At 48.1% G+C, this 11,138-nt stretch overlaps 4 protein-coding genes across 4 annotated transcripts; 3 read left to right on the top strand and 1 right to left on the bottom strand.

Moving 5' to 3' along the window:
* Positions 1 to 2,148: 2,148 nt before the first annotated feature.
* Positions 2,149 to 2,604, top strand: GLRG_11092 (uncharacterized protein; the record flags this gene model as incomplete). The annotated part of the gene is made up of 1 exon (XM_008101730.1): positions 2,149 to 2,604. The coding sequence occupies one exon, from the start codon at positions 2,149 to 2,151 to the stop codon at positions 2,602 to 2,604; it is 456 nt and encodes a 151-aa protein (XP_008099921.1).
* Positions 2,605 to 3,689: 1,085 nt separating this feature from the next.
* GLRG_11091 (glutathionylspermidine synthase) lies at positions 3,690 to 5,045 on the top strand (the record flags this gene model as incomplete). The annotated part of the gene is made up of 1 exon (XM_008101729.1): positions 3,690 to 5,045. The coding sequence occupies one exon, from the start codon at positions 3,690 to 3,692 to the stop codon at positions 5,043 to 5,045; it is 1,356 nt and encodes a 451-aa protein (XP_008099920.1).
* Positions 5,046 to 6,021: 976 nt separating this feature from the next.
* On the top strand, positions 6,022 to 6,376 carry GLRG_11090 (uncharacterized protein; the record flags this gene model as incomplete). Its single annotated transcript, XM_008101728.1, has 2 exons — positions 6,022 to 6,186; positions 6,248 to 6,376. The coding sequence occupies 2 exons, from the start codon at positions 6,022 to 6,024 to the stop codon at positions 6,374 to 6,376; spliced, it is 294 nt and encodes a 97-aa protein (XP_008099919.1).
* Positions 6,377 to 7,903: 1,527 nt separating this feature from the next.
* GLRG_11089 (uncharacterized protein) lies at positions 7,904 to 11,035 on the bottom strand (the record flags this gene model as incomplete). The annotated part of the gene is made up of 1 exon (XM_008101727.1): positions 7,904 to 11,035. One exon carries the CDS (start codon positions 11,033 to 11,035, stop codon positions 7,904 to 7,906), a length of 3,132 nt encoding a protein of 1,043 aa, XP_008099918.1.
* Positions 11,036 to 11,138: the final 103 nt, after the last annotated feature.

The raw sequence follows: 11,138 nt of genomic DNA, 5'->3' as shown, positions 1-11,138 counted from the left end.
TTTTATTTTATATACTAGGCCTACCTAGCTAGAGGAGGCTAGACTACTAGTTCTTAATAAGTATTATAGCTATATAACTATTAACTTTATATAAAAATACTAGTAGTATTATATTTATTTATTATTTCTACTACTATATACCTTTACTATCCTCTAGCCTCTAGATATAGCTATTTTTAACTTATTAAAGTAGGCCTATTACTAGAGAGTTAGATATCTAGATAACTAGGTAATAGATTTAACTATTACTAGTAAAAAGGTATTTCTAGAGTGTTATTTTAAGGCTTATAAGGTATCTATGATAGATATTAATATTAAGAGTAGCTAGAGGGCTACTAGGTTATAGCTAGTATTTAGAAGGCACCCTTTATCTAACCTACTAGTCACTAAGGCCTAGTAGGCTAGCTAGGCCAGCTAGGCTAGCTAGTAGTCTAGTAGCTAACAGTAAGATAAAGCTAAATCTATTATCTTATAGTTAACCTCTTATTAATCTACTAATTTATAGTATTAATTACACTAGTTAACCTAGCTAGGTAAGGATAAGTTAGATACCTATACTATTTATTACTTATTTAGAAAAGTATAAAAAGGATATAATAAGTAGGTATCTAGAGTAGCCCTTCTAGAAAAGTAAGTTAACTTATTATAGGCCTAGTTAGATAATATATAGTTATATAAGAGGAAAAAGGTCTACTTATTATCTAATAGCACCTTTACTAGTATAGAGGATATAATCTAGGCGTAGAGTCTAGATGCTAGTAATATAGATAGTCTAGATGAATCTAGGGCATCTAAATTGCCTAGCGAGGCCGAAAGTTGCATATAGGTGGGCGGCAGAGATAGTGAAATAAGTGGTGATAGTGGTGGTGATGATGGTGATGATAATGTCTTGGATGTGGGGGTGTCTCGCAAGTAGGGTGGGGGAGTTATGATCGTTGTGAGTAGAAATGTGTACCTCCTGTAGTTTATATAGGTAGATAAATGGAGCCATTTTCGTTCTTTTTCAGCTTGCTGCTCTGATGTGTGATCGCCTAACATATACCAACTCCCGTAAGTATACCAGAATGCGGCTCCCTATTATTGAGCCCTAGGCCAGCCCCAGGCATTGACAATGCCTGGACAATGAGTTTGTGGTATCAGACACGTCGAGTTGATGACTTTGGCATCGGGAGCCACGAAACACTTATTCTGAACAGCCCCAGCTACAGACGTATCTCGGGAAATCTGAATACAAACGTACGAGACGCCTTGATCATTGGGCCAGTTTTGCCTTATCGTGCAATCTGACTGGATGCTGATATCGACGTTATCATCCCAGCCAATCCAGGCCCACGTATTGCAAGCAGTTATGTAGTTAAACCCAGTTATTGCACCACCTCTCGGAGTCGTTTCGGTGCAAACATCGAGGGCGATGACGCCGGCGATAGATGTGGCCAGTAATTGTATCGTGGACAGACGCATCTGGGTCCTTCCTTAGTAAGGTGCATAGCGGAGGAAGATGGGCTGCTGGTGGGTGTGGCTACCTTGCTTCAGAGCCCAATACTAGGTTGTAAGGACAGTTCTCCGACAGGAAGTAAGCAAACAGTGCGGTGGATAGACGACATGCATCGCACGAAGAGCTTTATACAACGTTCTATGGAGTACGAGTGGGCCAGTGACATTTGTAAATACTCCGTACATAGTAGGCATCTACTATAGCGGCGTATAATGTTCGGTGTGGCGGTCAATACTCAGTGTCAAGGTCCGTTAATCTACACGAACACAAAATTTACCATCGAGATGAGTTGATTGGTTGGCCCGTGAGGCGGTGTCAAACCCACCACATATTAGCTAGGATGTTGAGCTATCACTGAAGTCACAAGAGTCACATCTGCCAGAGCTAAATATAGTGAAATTATGAACGAATATTCGCGCAGATACACTGGGTATGTACACACTCGGCCATAGAATATAACAACCCTCCTTGCATTAATCACAATACTGGTATAAGCATCCACACACTTCTTCACCGATCTTATACCACAACCCACCATAAAGCCCAAAGGTCCTGGATTTTTCTTAAATCGGCATTCCTTTATAACAACCTACGAACTGGCCCGAGTCTCTTCGGTCGGACCCTCCAGACTGCTCCGGATCACTATCGTCGCCATGAAGAGCAGACACGCTGCCCTACCCGGGTTACAAGCTGCCGCAGCGCTCTACCTCGCGCGCACCTCTGAAGCCAAGATCTTTTGTGCCGATGCTAATCGCACCGTGGTCCCGGAAGCGAATTGCGACAATGTTCAAGCCCTGAAAGAGTTCTTCGTTTTTGGCAAAGACGTCACAGACATAGCCCCAGGCACACAGGTCGAGCCGGAAACCCACATCTACGATGCCTCCGACGTAATCATGCGCCAAAACGCAAAGTATCCGCCGCCATCAAACGCTTCACCCCCCCTCAAGCCTCGGACTTTGCAATCGCGGGACGACTGGGTTTGTGACACTGATTCCCCCGATTTTGTCAACGTTTTGGTGCTAGGATATATGACCCGTCGTCCCTGGTGGGGGCCAGCGGGTACTACCATTGGTGTCTTCGGCCGCGGCCCCGGTAGTTTAGGCGGCTAGTACTGGGCTATCAGAGACCGAGAGCTTAAAGTAATTACTTTGCTCTACTACAAATCCTAAAGGGTGAAAAGTGTACGGACTACATATATGACATATAGACGCGTAGGGTTTTGTTGAGATCGTTCTTTGATTTAGGGCCTGATCGGCACCGCCGATATCATTTGACACTTCGGATAAGGACCAATAACGCAGACTAAGCACCAGCCATAAGTGCTATTTAAACTTAAATTATAGTACACTTGGCTTAGAACAGGAGGATACAGCATGGTTATATTCCTAATCTAGTAAATTTTAGGCTTTAATAGCTGTTATAGGTGGTGCTTAGTCTGCGTTATCGGTCCTTATCCAAAGTGTCAAATGATATCGGCGGTGCCGATCAGGCCCTTAGGCTCTGGAGAACACATACTAGTGCAACCTATTCTATACACTTACATACTCAACCCGGGATATCTAGTTTCTAATTCGAATGGGTCTTCTTCTTGCAAGTTTAGGGCGCAACCCGAACCTATAATCGACCTCACAGCTAAGGTCAGCATGAACCGATAGTATATAGACAAATGCACATCGGCATTTCTGCGTCACAACCCCAAGATGTCTATCATTGTAATACTGTACTAAAGTACATCACTCACAGGTTTTAAGTTCAAGTAGTGGCGGGTAAGCCGACTGAGGGCGGAAGGCCGATGGCTATGTAGGGTATGTCCCTGGTTGAGTAACTACAGAGTGGGAATAGAAAGTCTTTTACCCCTGGTCATGTCATCTATTTGTAGCACGTGGTTCCTGCATGCACTGAAACTGGTTTATCTGGTATACAAATTTTCTATTATAGGTAGCTTGACACAGACTGATTCAGTTGCTACTGAGTAAACATCGGTAATTGGTGGACACTTGAAAGTTCCCAGCGCTTCAAGGTAGAAGATCCGATCTGCGACGTAAAAGAAAAGTGGTTGCCGAAGTTACTCCCGTCCATTTCCATAAAACCTACATCAGTCCATTTTCATTCGCCTAATACTGAATAATTATACGGGCGAATACGCAAGCAGATCAGGATGCGACGAATTCCCGTCGAGAAAAGGCCGGCCGCCATGCGCCTCGTGCAGAGCCAAGGACTCGTATACGCCGATGCTATTGGGTCCCATGAGTCAGAGCCATATTGGCCAGACAACCGCTATTACTCTTTCACTCTTGAAGAAATTGAACTCCTCGAGAAAGCCGCTCGGGATGTGTTCGAAATGTGCTGTAAGGCGGCAGATTACCTGACCGAAAACAAGACAATCATGGAGAAGATGGCCATTCCCCCTTTCGCATACGAGCAAATCACGAAATCCTGGGACCGCCAGCCACCCTGGGGCAGCGTTTACGGGCGATTTGACGTTTGCTTTGGCGGGCTCCAACACCCTGATACTCGATTGCGCTGTCCGAAGTTTTACGAGTTCAACGCAGATACGCCAACAAGCCTTCTCGAAAGTGCCTATATCCAATGGCTGTGGCTTGAGCAGACGGGCCATGGGAACGACCAGTTCAACAGCATCAGCGAAAACCTGATTGAAGCCTGGAAGCGTAACTTGACGCTTATTGACGAAAAGCTCGGCTACAAGCCTACCGTGTACTTTGCAACCTGCGAGTCTGAGTCCACTGGTGAGGACGCCATGAATGCCATGGTCCTCATGGAGACCTGTCAGCTTGCAGGGTGGAAAACTAAAGCCATAAGCGTGGGAGAAATCGGCATTTCCTTAGCGGACGGCCGCTTTCACGACCTCGAAGGCAACCATCTCGACGTCGTCTTCAAGCTCTACCCGTGGGAGTTTATGGTGGAAGAAGCCGGCGGACAAGTGTGTTTCACTGACATGGGCAGCAGTGATGGTACCATCTGGATCGAGCCGCCATACAAGATGCTCTGGAGCAACAAGGCGCTCTTTGCCGTTCTCTGGTCTCTCTTCAAAGATGACGAGCGGTCAAAGTGGCTTCTCCCGACATATTTCGAGGATGATAGCGTCCCGGCGTCTCTTACGAAATATGCGCGGAAGCCGATCTTTTCCCGAGAAGGCGGCGGCATCACCCTGAAGGCGGACGGCGAAGTGATACAGACTGAACCCGACAAAGCCTACGGCAAAGAAGGATATATAGTTCAGGAACTGGCGTTGCCTCCTGAATTCAAGGACGCAGAGAACAAACCCCACTATCCCGTGCTCGGAATCTGGATGATAGATGGAGAGCCTGCAGGCATGGGTATCCGGGAGGCCGTGACGCCAATCACTACGAATGTTTCGGCGTTCATTCCGCATTCTATTGAGGATGGACCTGTCAATTACGAGCGTCAAGCCGTTTCTACAGAAGAGGAGATTAGTCGGGCTTTGGACATTGCCCGATTTTCCGACCCCAAACAAGTGGGCGCAGAACAAACCGAAATGCTGAAGTATATAGAAAGACTCTGTATATAAATTCATATGCTTCAGAGTTAACCTGGAAAGTGTCTCGGAGGGGCCCATTGGACCGCCTATAGGGTTAGCCGACGTCGTTGGCGAAGGGCCCGAAACTGGCAAAGTATATGTAGGCACACATGTGCAGGGATCATCGGGCTCACTGTATCAACCACCGAGTTGAAAATAGCTTGCGATCCCCTTAGAATTATCAATTTTGCCCACTGGGCGGCGGCATACTTTCGCGACGGTAGGTTTCAACAGGCGGCGGAACGGAACTGCTGACAGGTCTCGCAGGGACAATTACGAATGGCCAAATCGGCATTTCTCCGTAACTGACAACGATAGTGGTTCCTTTTCAACGTTGAGTAGCCTTGTTAACTGTAATTATTTATCACAAGAGGCTCATGTATATATAGCAATTGCCGTCAGCCACACCACATGCCATGTCACATGAACAAGCTCAAGGGCCCCCTTTATATAGGCCCTCTACCTAGGAGATTCTTCTTCTTATAATACAAGCCTTTTTTACTTATTTATATCTCCCTATCTGCTGTGTGCTCTAGCTTGTAAGATTATTAGTTTTTAGTACGGAATAAGGATGGTTCGGATGGCCAGGATTAAGGTTAAGGTTCGTCGGTTAGAGTTCGCGTGACAGAATGTGGTATTTGCGGTTGGTGAAGGTAGGTTGGCGGGTCTCGATGTGACTGTCATTGCTATACCTATTCGGTTAGACACCAGCATAATACCAAGATCACACCCACAAAATAACCGCATACTTGACTACTACGTAATTATAGGGGTCATTATCCTTGGCTACTCCTATGTCTCATCACACCCATGTAACACTTCTGATACACGTCAATCTAGCCCCTATTCAGCCTATTAAATATCAGTCTATTCCTCGTTTCTAGAATCCTCTGGTTGATAACTTATTACTCCTTTCCCTTGATTCTTTGTGATGACCATTCTACCTACTTGGCCATAACAAAACCAAATGCGCCACTCTCTCGTGTTTTTATTGGTCCCGGCTATTGTTTCTGCGCAAACAATCAATAAGCCTGGACCCCTCAAGCCTCAGCTTGGTGGGCGATGCTGTAGCATCAATGGCGTGGCAGACCCTACGGAAACCTGTACTAAGCAAGGCTTAAACTCGTTTTGTGTAAGTTTCTTACTGTTCTACTTGGGAAAAAGAAGACTAATAACAACGATCATCTTTGTAGTGTACTGGTATTCTGAGCTTTACTGGGAATGGGTGCGACAACGTGTCAGGAACGGTTGGACGCAATGTTCAGGATTTTCCACCTGCTAGTGATGCTTGTGGCGATTTCCAATTCATTGGATGCGCGTAAAGTATGCCACGCTTTACTGGTTGTTGGGGCATCGTGGCTGAACCAATTACACAGTGAAGAAATTGCACGCGAATAGAAGTATCGTCATCCAAGGAGGCTGGCAAGGTTAGGCGCGCAAAGGTCTTTTTACGGCTGCAATTTGCCGCCTGGCAGTTGCCAAGCTAGTAGGGAGCCATCTCTTGTAGATTGTCCTGCCCTCATGTAGTCTTAGTTGTGAGACCCTTGACTGCTATTTTTGAGGTCTTGTGCTCCTGATACCAGAAGGCAAAGCTCCCTTCCAACCTCACAATCACGCACGTGTTCTGATGTGGCGCGTTTATACCCACTTCTGTTTGTAGATGCTGTTATCGGATAGCTAATCATGGCACAGAAGATGAGCATAGATTTGCACAGTAATTATGCAGCAGCAAGAGAGTCGCAGATCATTTGTACCTGTATGTCATGGACGATGAAACTGCCAACGGATCCGTCCAAAAAGGAGTCCTTTGACACCGCGATACATACTGCGCTTAACAGAAAGGCTCTTTTGGTTTTCTGCGCTGCCTGCCATCAGGGCAAGTCGCCCGACCTGACGCATCCGCACGCCAGCAACCGCAATAGCTTCAGAATCGGAGTGCGCTAATAGGCAGGGGTAAGGGATACTGCCAGGGTAGTAGTGTATTACGTAAATATCATGTAACCTACCTCCTTAGACCATATCTCCTATATACTCACACTACAACTCACAGGGCTTTAATTCTCTCTTTGGTTGATTCAATTGTTGTTCCCTTCGATCCAGACCACGTTGGATTAGGGCATGCTAGTCAAGAGTTATCAGAGACGCTTGGGGGCAATCGGAAAAGGCTACAGATGCTATAGTCCTGCTTGTCCCGCGCATGCTAGAGCCGATTCCACGGTGCAGTATGACGGCAATGATACTACAATTTAGAACCCTGATCAGGCGGTGCCCGAGCTCAAGTCAGTGCGAACTCGGAGGCATATTACATCCAATCTAACGAACACAGGAGGACGCATGTCGGACATGAAAGGTACCATCAATGTCGAAGCGAGAATGAGGGACTTTCACGGCATCTATCATTGCCCGCGTGATTATGAACGGACTCATAGCACAGTAAAAATTGAGAAAACGCTGAGCACTGCGTTACGGTCGCGAGAGATGCCAGAAGCATATTTTGCCGATGATCTGAAGCCTGAAAGAGTAAAGCCAAATAGTTATGGGATGACATAATCTTGCAGTTGAAGCCTGGTTGGTTCCTCCAATTCTCCAGTCATGAGTTAAAGCTCACAGCAGGGCATATAAAAATAGGAGTGAGAGATGCTTAACTCTATGAAAGAGATGTGAAAAGAGGGCTCTGATATATAGGCAGGCAATGCAAGTAATGAATGAAAAACTGCCTGATGAAGAGCACATGACGAAGTGTGATGATTAAAATGGACCTATAGTTGCTACCGCTACAACTAGACTTATATATTATCATCACAAAAGGAGGCTAATACGAAGTGCCAGTTGTGCATGAAGCTATAGTGTCACACCCATCCTCGTTTCTCCTTCTGGAATCGGCGTAACTCTGCACCTACCTCTGTGCGATTCAGAAAAAGCGCGAGTTCCATGGGAGTCTTCGGCTCCTCCAACTTGACCAATCTTCCGACATATCCCCCACCGGCATCGTCGGTCGTAAGCCAAAGATACCCATTACACCGGCTTTCGGTTTCACAGTCTGCCTCAAGAAGTTGCGAGACGACCTCCAAGTATCCGTTCGCGACTGCGAGGTGCAACGGTTGGAACAAGGCCCAGTCGCCTGATGTCCAGCGGTTCACGTCTGCTGACCCTGAATCATGTTCCTTTACCAGCACCATCACGCAACCCGTAGACCCGTACAGACAAGCGAAGTGCAGAGGTGTCAACCCGAGTGCGTGGGTAACGTTATCCGCCGCTGCACCCAATTCGAGCAAGGCTTTTACCGCGTTTGCTTTATCAGCCATGACAGCGGCGTGTAGGGGGCTGCGGCCGTAGTCGTCGCCGACGTCCAGCATGGCACCTAGGCTGACTAGCTTGGAGATGACTTCCACGTGACCCCCGCACGCAGCATGAAACAAGACCGACCGTCCGGCATCGTCTCGGACATTGATATGGCGGCTCGTGTCGGTCAGACTTACCAGGGCTTCGAGTGCCTGTACACTCCCTGTTGCAGCTGCTCGGTGGATAGGAAGCTCGCCTATACAGTTGATGTGCGGAAAAGACCGGGATCCGAAGGAGTCATCTTTGATGTGCTCGATGAGCCTTCGGAATCTCTGACTAGCCCAGCCCCAAGGGACGTAGGCGGATAATAGGTGCAGTATAGTGTCCAGGTTCGTGGTGGTGAACTTGTGAAAAATATCTGCGTTCTCTGAGGGTTCAGACCACGTTGGATCCGGCTCCCATGGCAATCCGACCAAGCTCGAAGCTTTCTGTATTTTATTCAGATACACTTCCCTTTCTTCTTCCAGAATATAGGCAGCGAGATTAAAGTGTCCGTTGAGAACTGCGAGGTGGACTGCCATGAAGCCGCTTGCGGTTCGATTGGAAGTGTCGACGCCAAGCCCCATTAGTGTTTTCACCATGGACTGTGAACCGAACGTCGCAGCCCAGTGAACGGCACGGAACTTGTCGAATTCTTCTGTTTCCATCTCAAGGATTTTCTTGTTTCCCTTTGCCAGATTTCGAACGGTCCGGTCATCTCTCGCTCGGATGGCGTTTAGCAACGCGGCGTAGGGCCGGTTGCGCTCGATTTTCACGGTGTGGATCTCGGTGCCAAAACGGGTCGCAATGTTTCCAGAGAATCGGGTTCTGACTCCGTCTCGGATCTTTCCAACCGGGGAGATGATGTCCGAGAAAGTCTCCTCGTAACAACACTGCCGCGTGGCTGCCGCGATTTCGTCGAATGGTTGGACGAGATTCTTCGCCAGCTGTGAGAAGTTCGTTTCCACGGACAAATTCCCGCCGACATCGATGTTGAGTTCCGACCTTGAAGAAACCTCTAGGAGAACGAAGCGACGGCCTCTGCGCTGGTACTCTGTTGTATCGACGGTGATGTACCCAAGTTCCTTGGACGCATGGTATAAAGCCGCTTGGGATCCAGCGGAAATGTGGGGGGTTTTCGAATATACAGACTCAAGGCTGTCTCCAGCATGTGGGTGCTTTTCATGACACACCTCCCACCGTCCCTTCACCCGACGAAGCCCGATCGCCATGTTAAACACCGAAGCGTATCCAGGCTCATTCGACTCAAACCGCAACACAGCAACTGTGTGGCCCGACTGCGGCTCTTTCGTCCGTATTACTGATAAAGTGGCATCCCATCTTTCAGGAGGGTGCGCACCATTGATGAAGAATGGGACACGCCCGTCATCCTTCATCCCCGCCGTTGTTGGGTATTTGCTCCTGACTCTGATCTCTGGAAGTGCGTAAAACGGCTTCTGCCTGACATAGATGCTTTCGTAGGACCCCCCGGCTTCATCAGACTGCTCATGAGAAAGCAAAATGACCGAGCCTTCTTTTGAGTTGACCCGGGCGAACTGATCACTCCAAAGCCGCCGTAGGATTATACGAGGACTAAAGTCCGTGCCATAGGATGCAGAATCTAAAACGAGACAGTCAAGTACAGCATAGTACTCATCGCTTTCGGGCTGTACTGGAATCAAAAGCATGTTCGTCCTCAGACCTTGATTGGTGATGCTTGCGGGCGAGCTCTCATGAGATTCCGAAGGAGGAAGCGGCCTTACATGGCCAAATTCCACTCGAGAGAATGACTTTGGCGATTTGGCGAGGAGACCGAAGAGGTCGTCCGAATTAGTGGTTTCATCCGGGGAGAACCCCCAAAGGAATAAGGACTGGTCGTCTGTCTCCTTGAGAATTTCCTCCTGTAGACGAATGAAAGAACGCCCCCCTTCTCCATAGAGCAGAGGCATGTTGACGTTGAACAGACCTATCATGCAGTACGCAATATCTTCTGGTCTCGTCGTCTGCCTTCGTGCGGCCCAGCGCATCTTGTTGGCAACGCTAACGTCAGCCAACGAGGTTGTGCCCACGAGGACCTGTAGATGGATCCCTGTAATCTTGGCAATAAGCTCGCAAAATGCGCTTTCGGAACGTTTTCTGCCTATGGAAGACCAGTTGCAAGCGTAGAACTCGACAGTCTTGGGCGCGATGAGCTCCTGCAAGGTCCATCCTCTCGTAAACCAACGGCTGCGCCGGAAGCTCGAATTCTCCAAAAACGGGTCTTCCGCATCTACTGCGTCGGATAGATAGGCATAGCACACAGCCGCCTTTTGATACCAGCGGTACATGGAGTTGATGGATTCCGAGAGCTCGGCACTGCTTGTCTTGTCGATGCAGCAGGTGTCGGCCCACATATAGCCGTATCCGTGGCTTCTGGCCAGGCCGGCCGCGTCCCGTATTTTTCTCAACCCGCCTTTGGTCCCATCCGCGCTCTCGGTCTCAGCCAAGCTTCTGACTCCATCCTCGCTCGTGGTCCCAACTGAGGCCGTGCTCATAGTTTTGAAGCTCTGGAAGCTTATCTCATCGCTGCCCCACGTATGTGACAATATGGCATAGCTGTGCCGTTGAGGGTCGCCTTGCACCTCGACGAGCTCGAGGGTCCAAGTGTCGATAAGCCACATGATGAGTAAGTGTTGCAAAGGATTGAAGCAAAACGTTATGCAATATTGAGATTACAATCCACATCAGCTTGGCGACCCGATCCAATCAGGTCACCTCACAGAG

The sequence above is a fragment of the Colletotrichum graminicola genome, assembly GCF_000149035.1.
Source record: "Colletotrichum graminicola M1.001 genomic scaffold supercont1.72, whole genome shotgun sequence".
NCBI lineage: Eukaryota > Fungi > Ascomycota > Sordariomycetes > Glomerellales > Glomerellaceae > Colletotrichum > Colletotrichum graminicola.
Note: the sequence above shows the minus strand (reverse complement) of the source record. Positions and strands in the feature narration are given on the sequence as shown.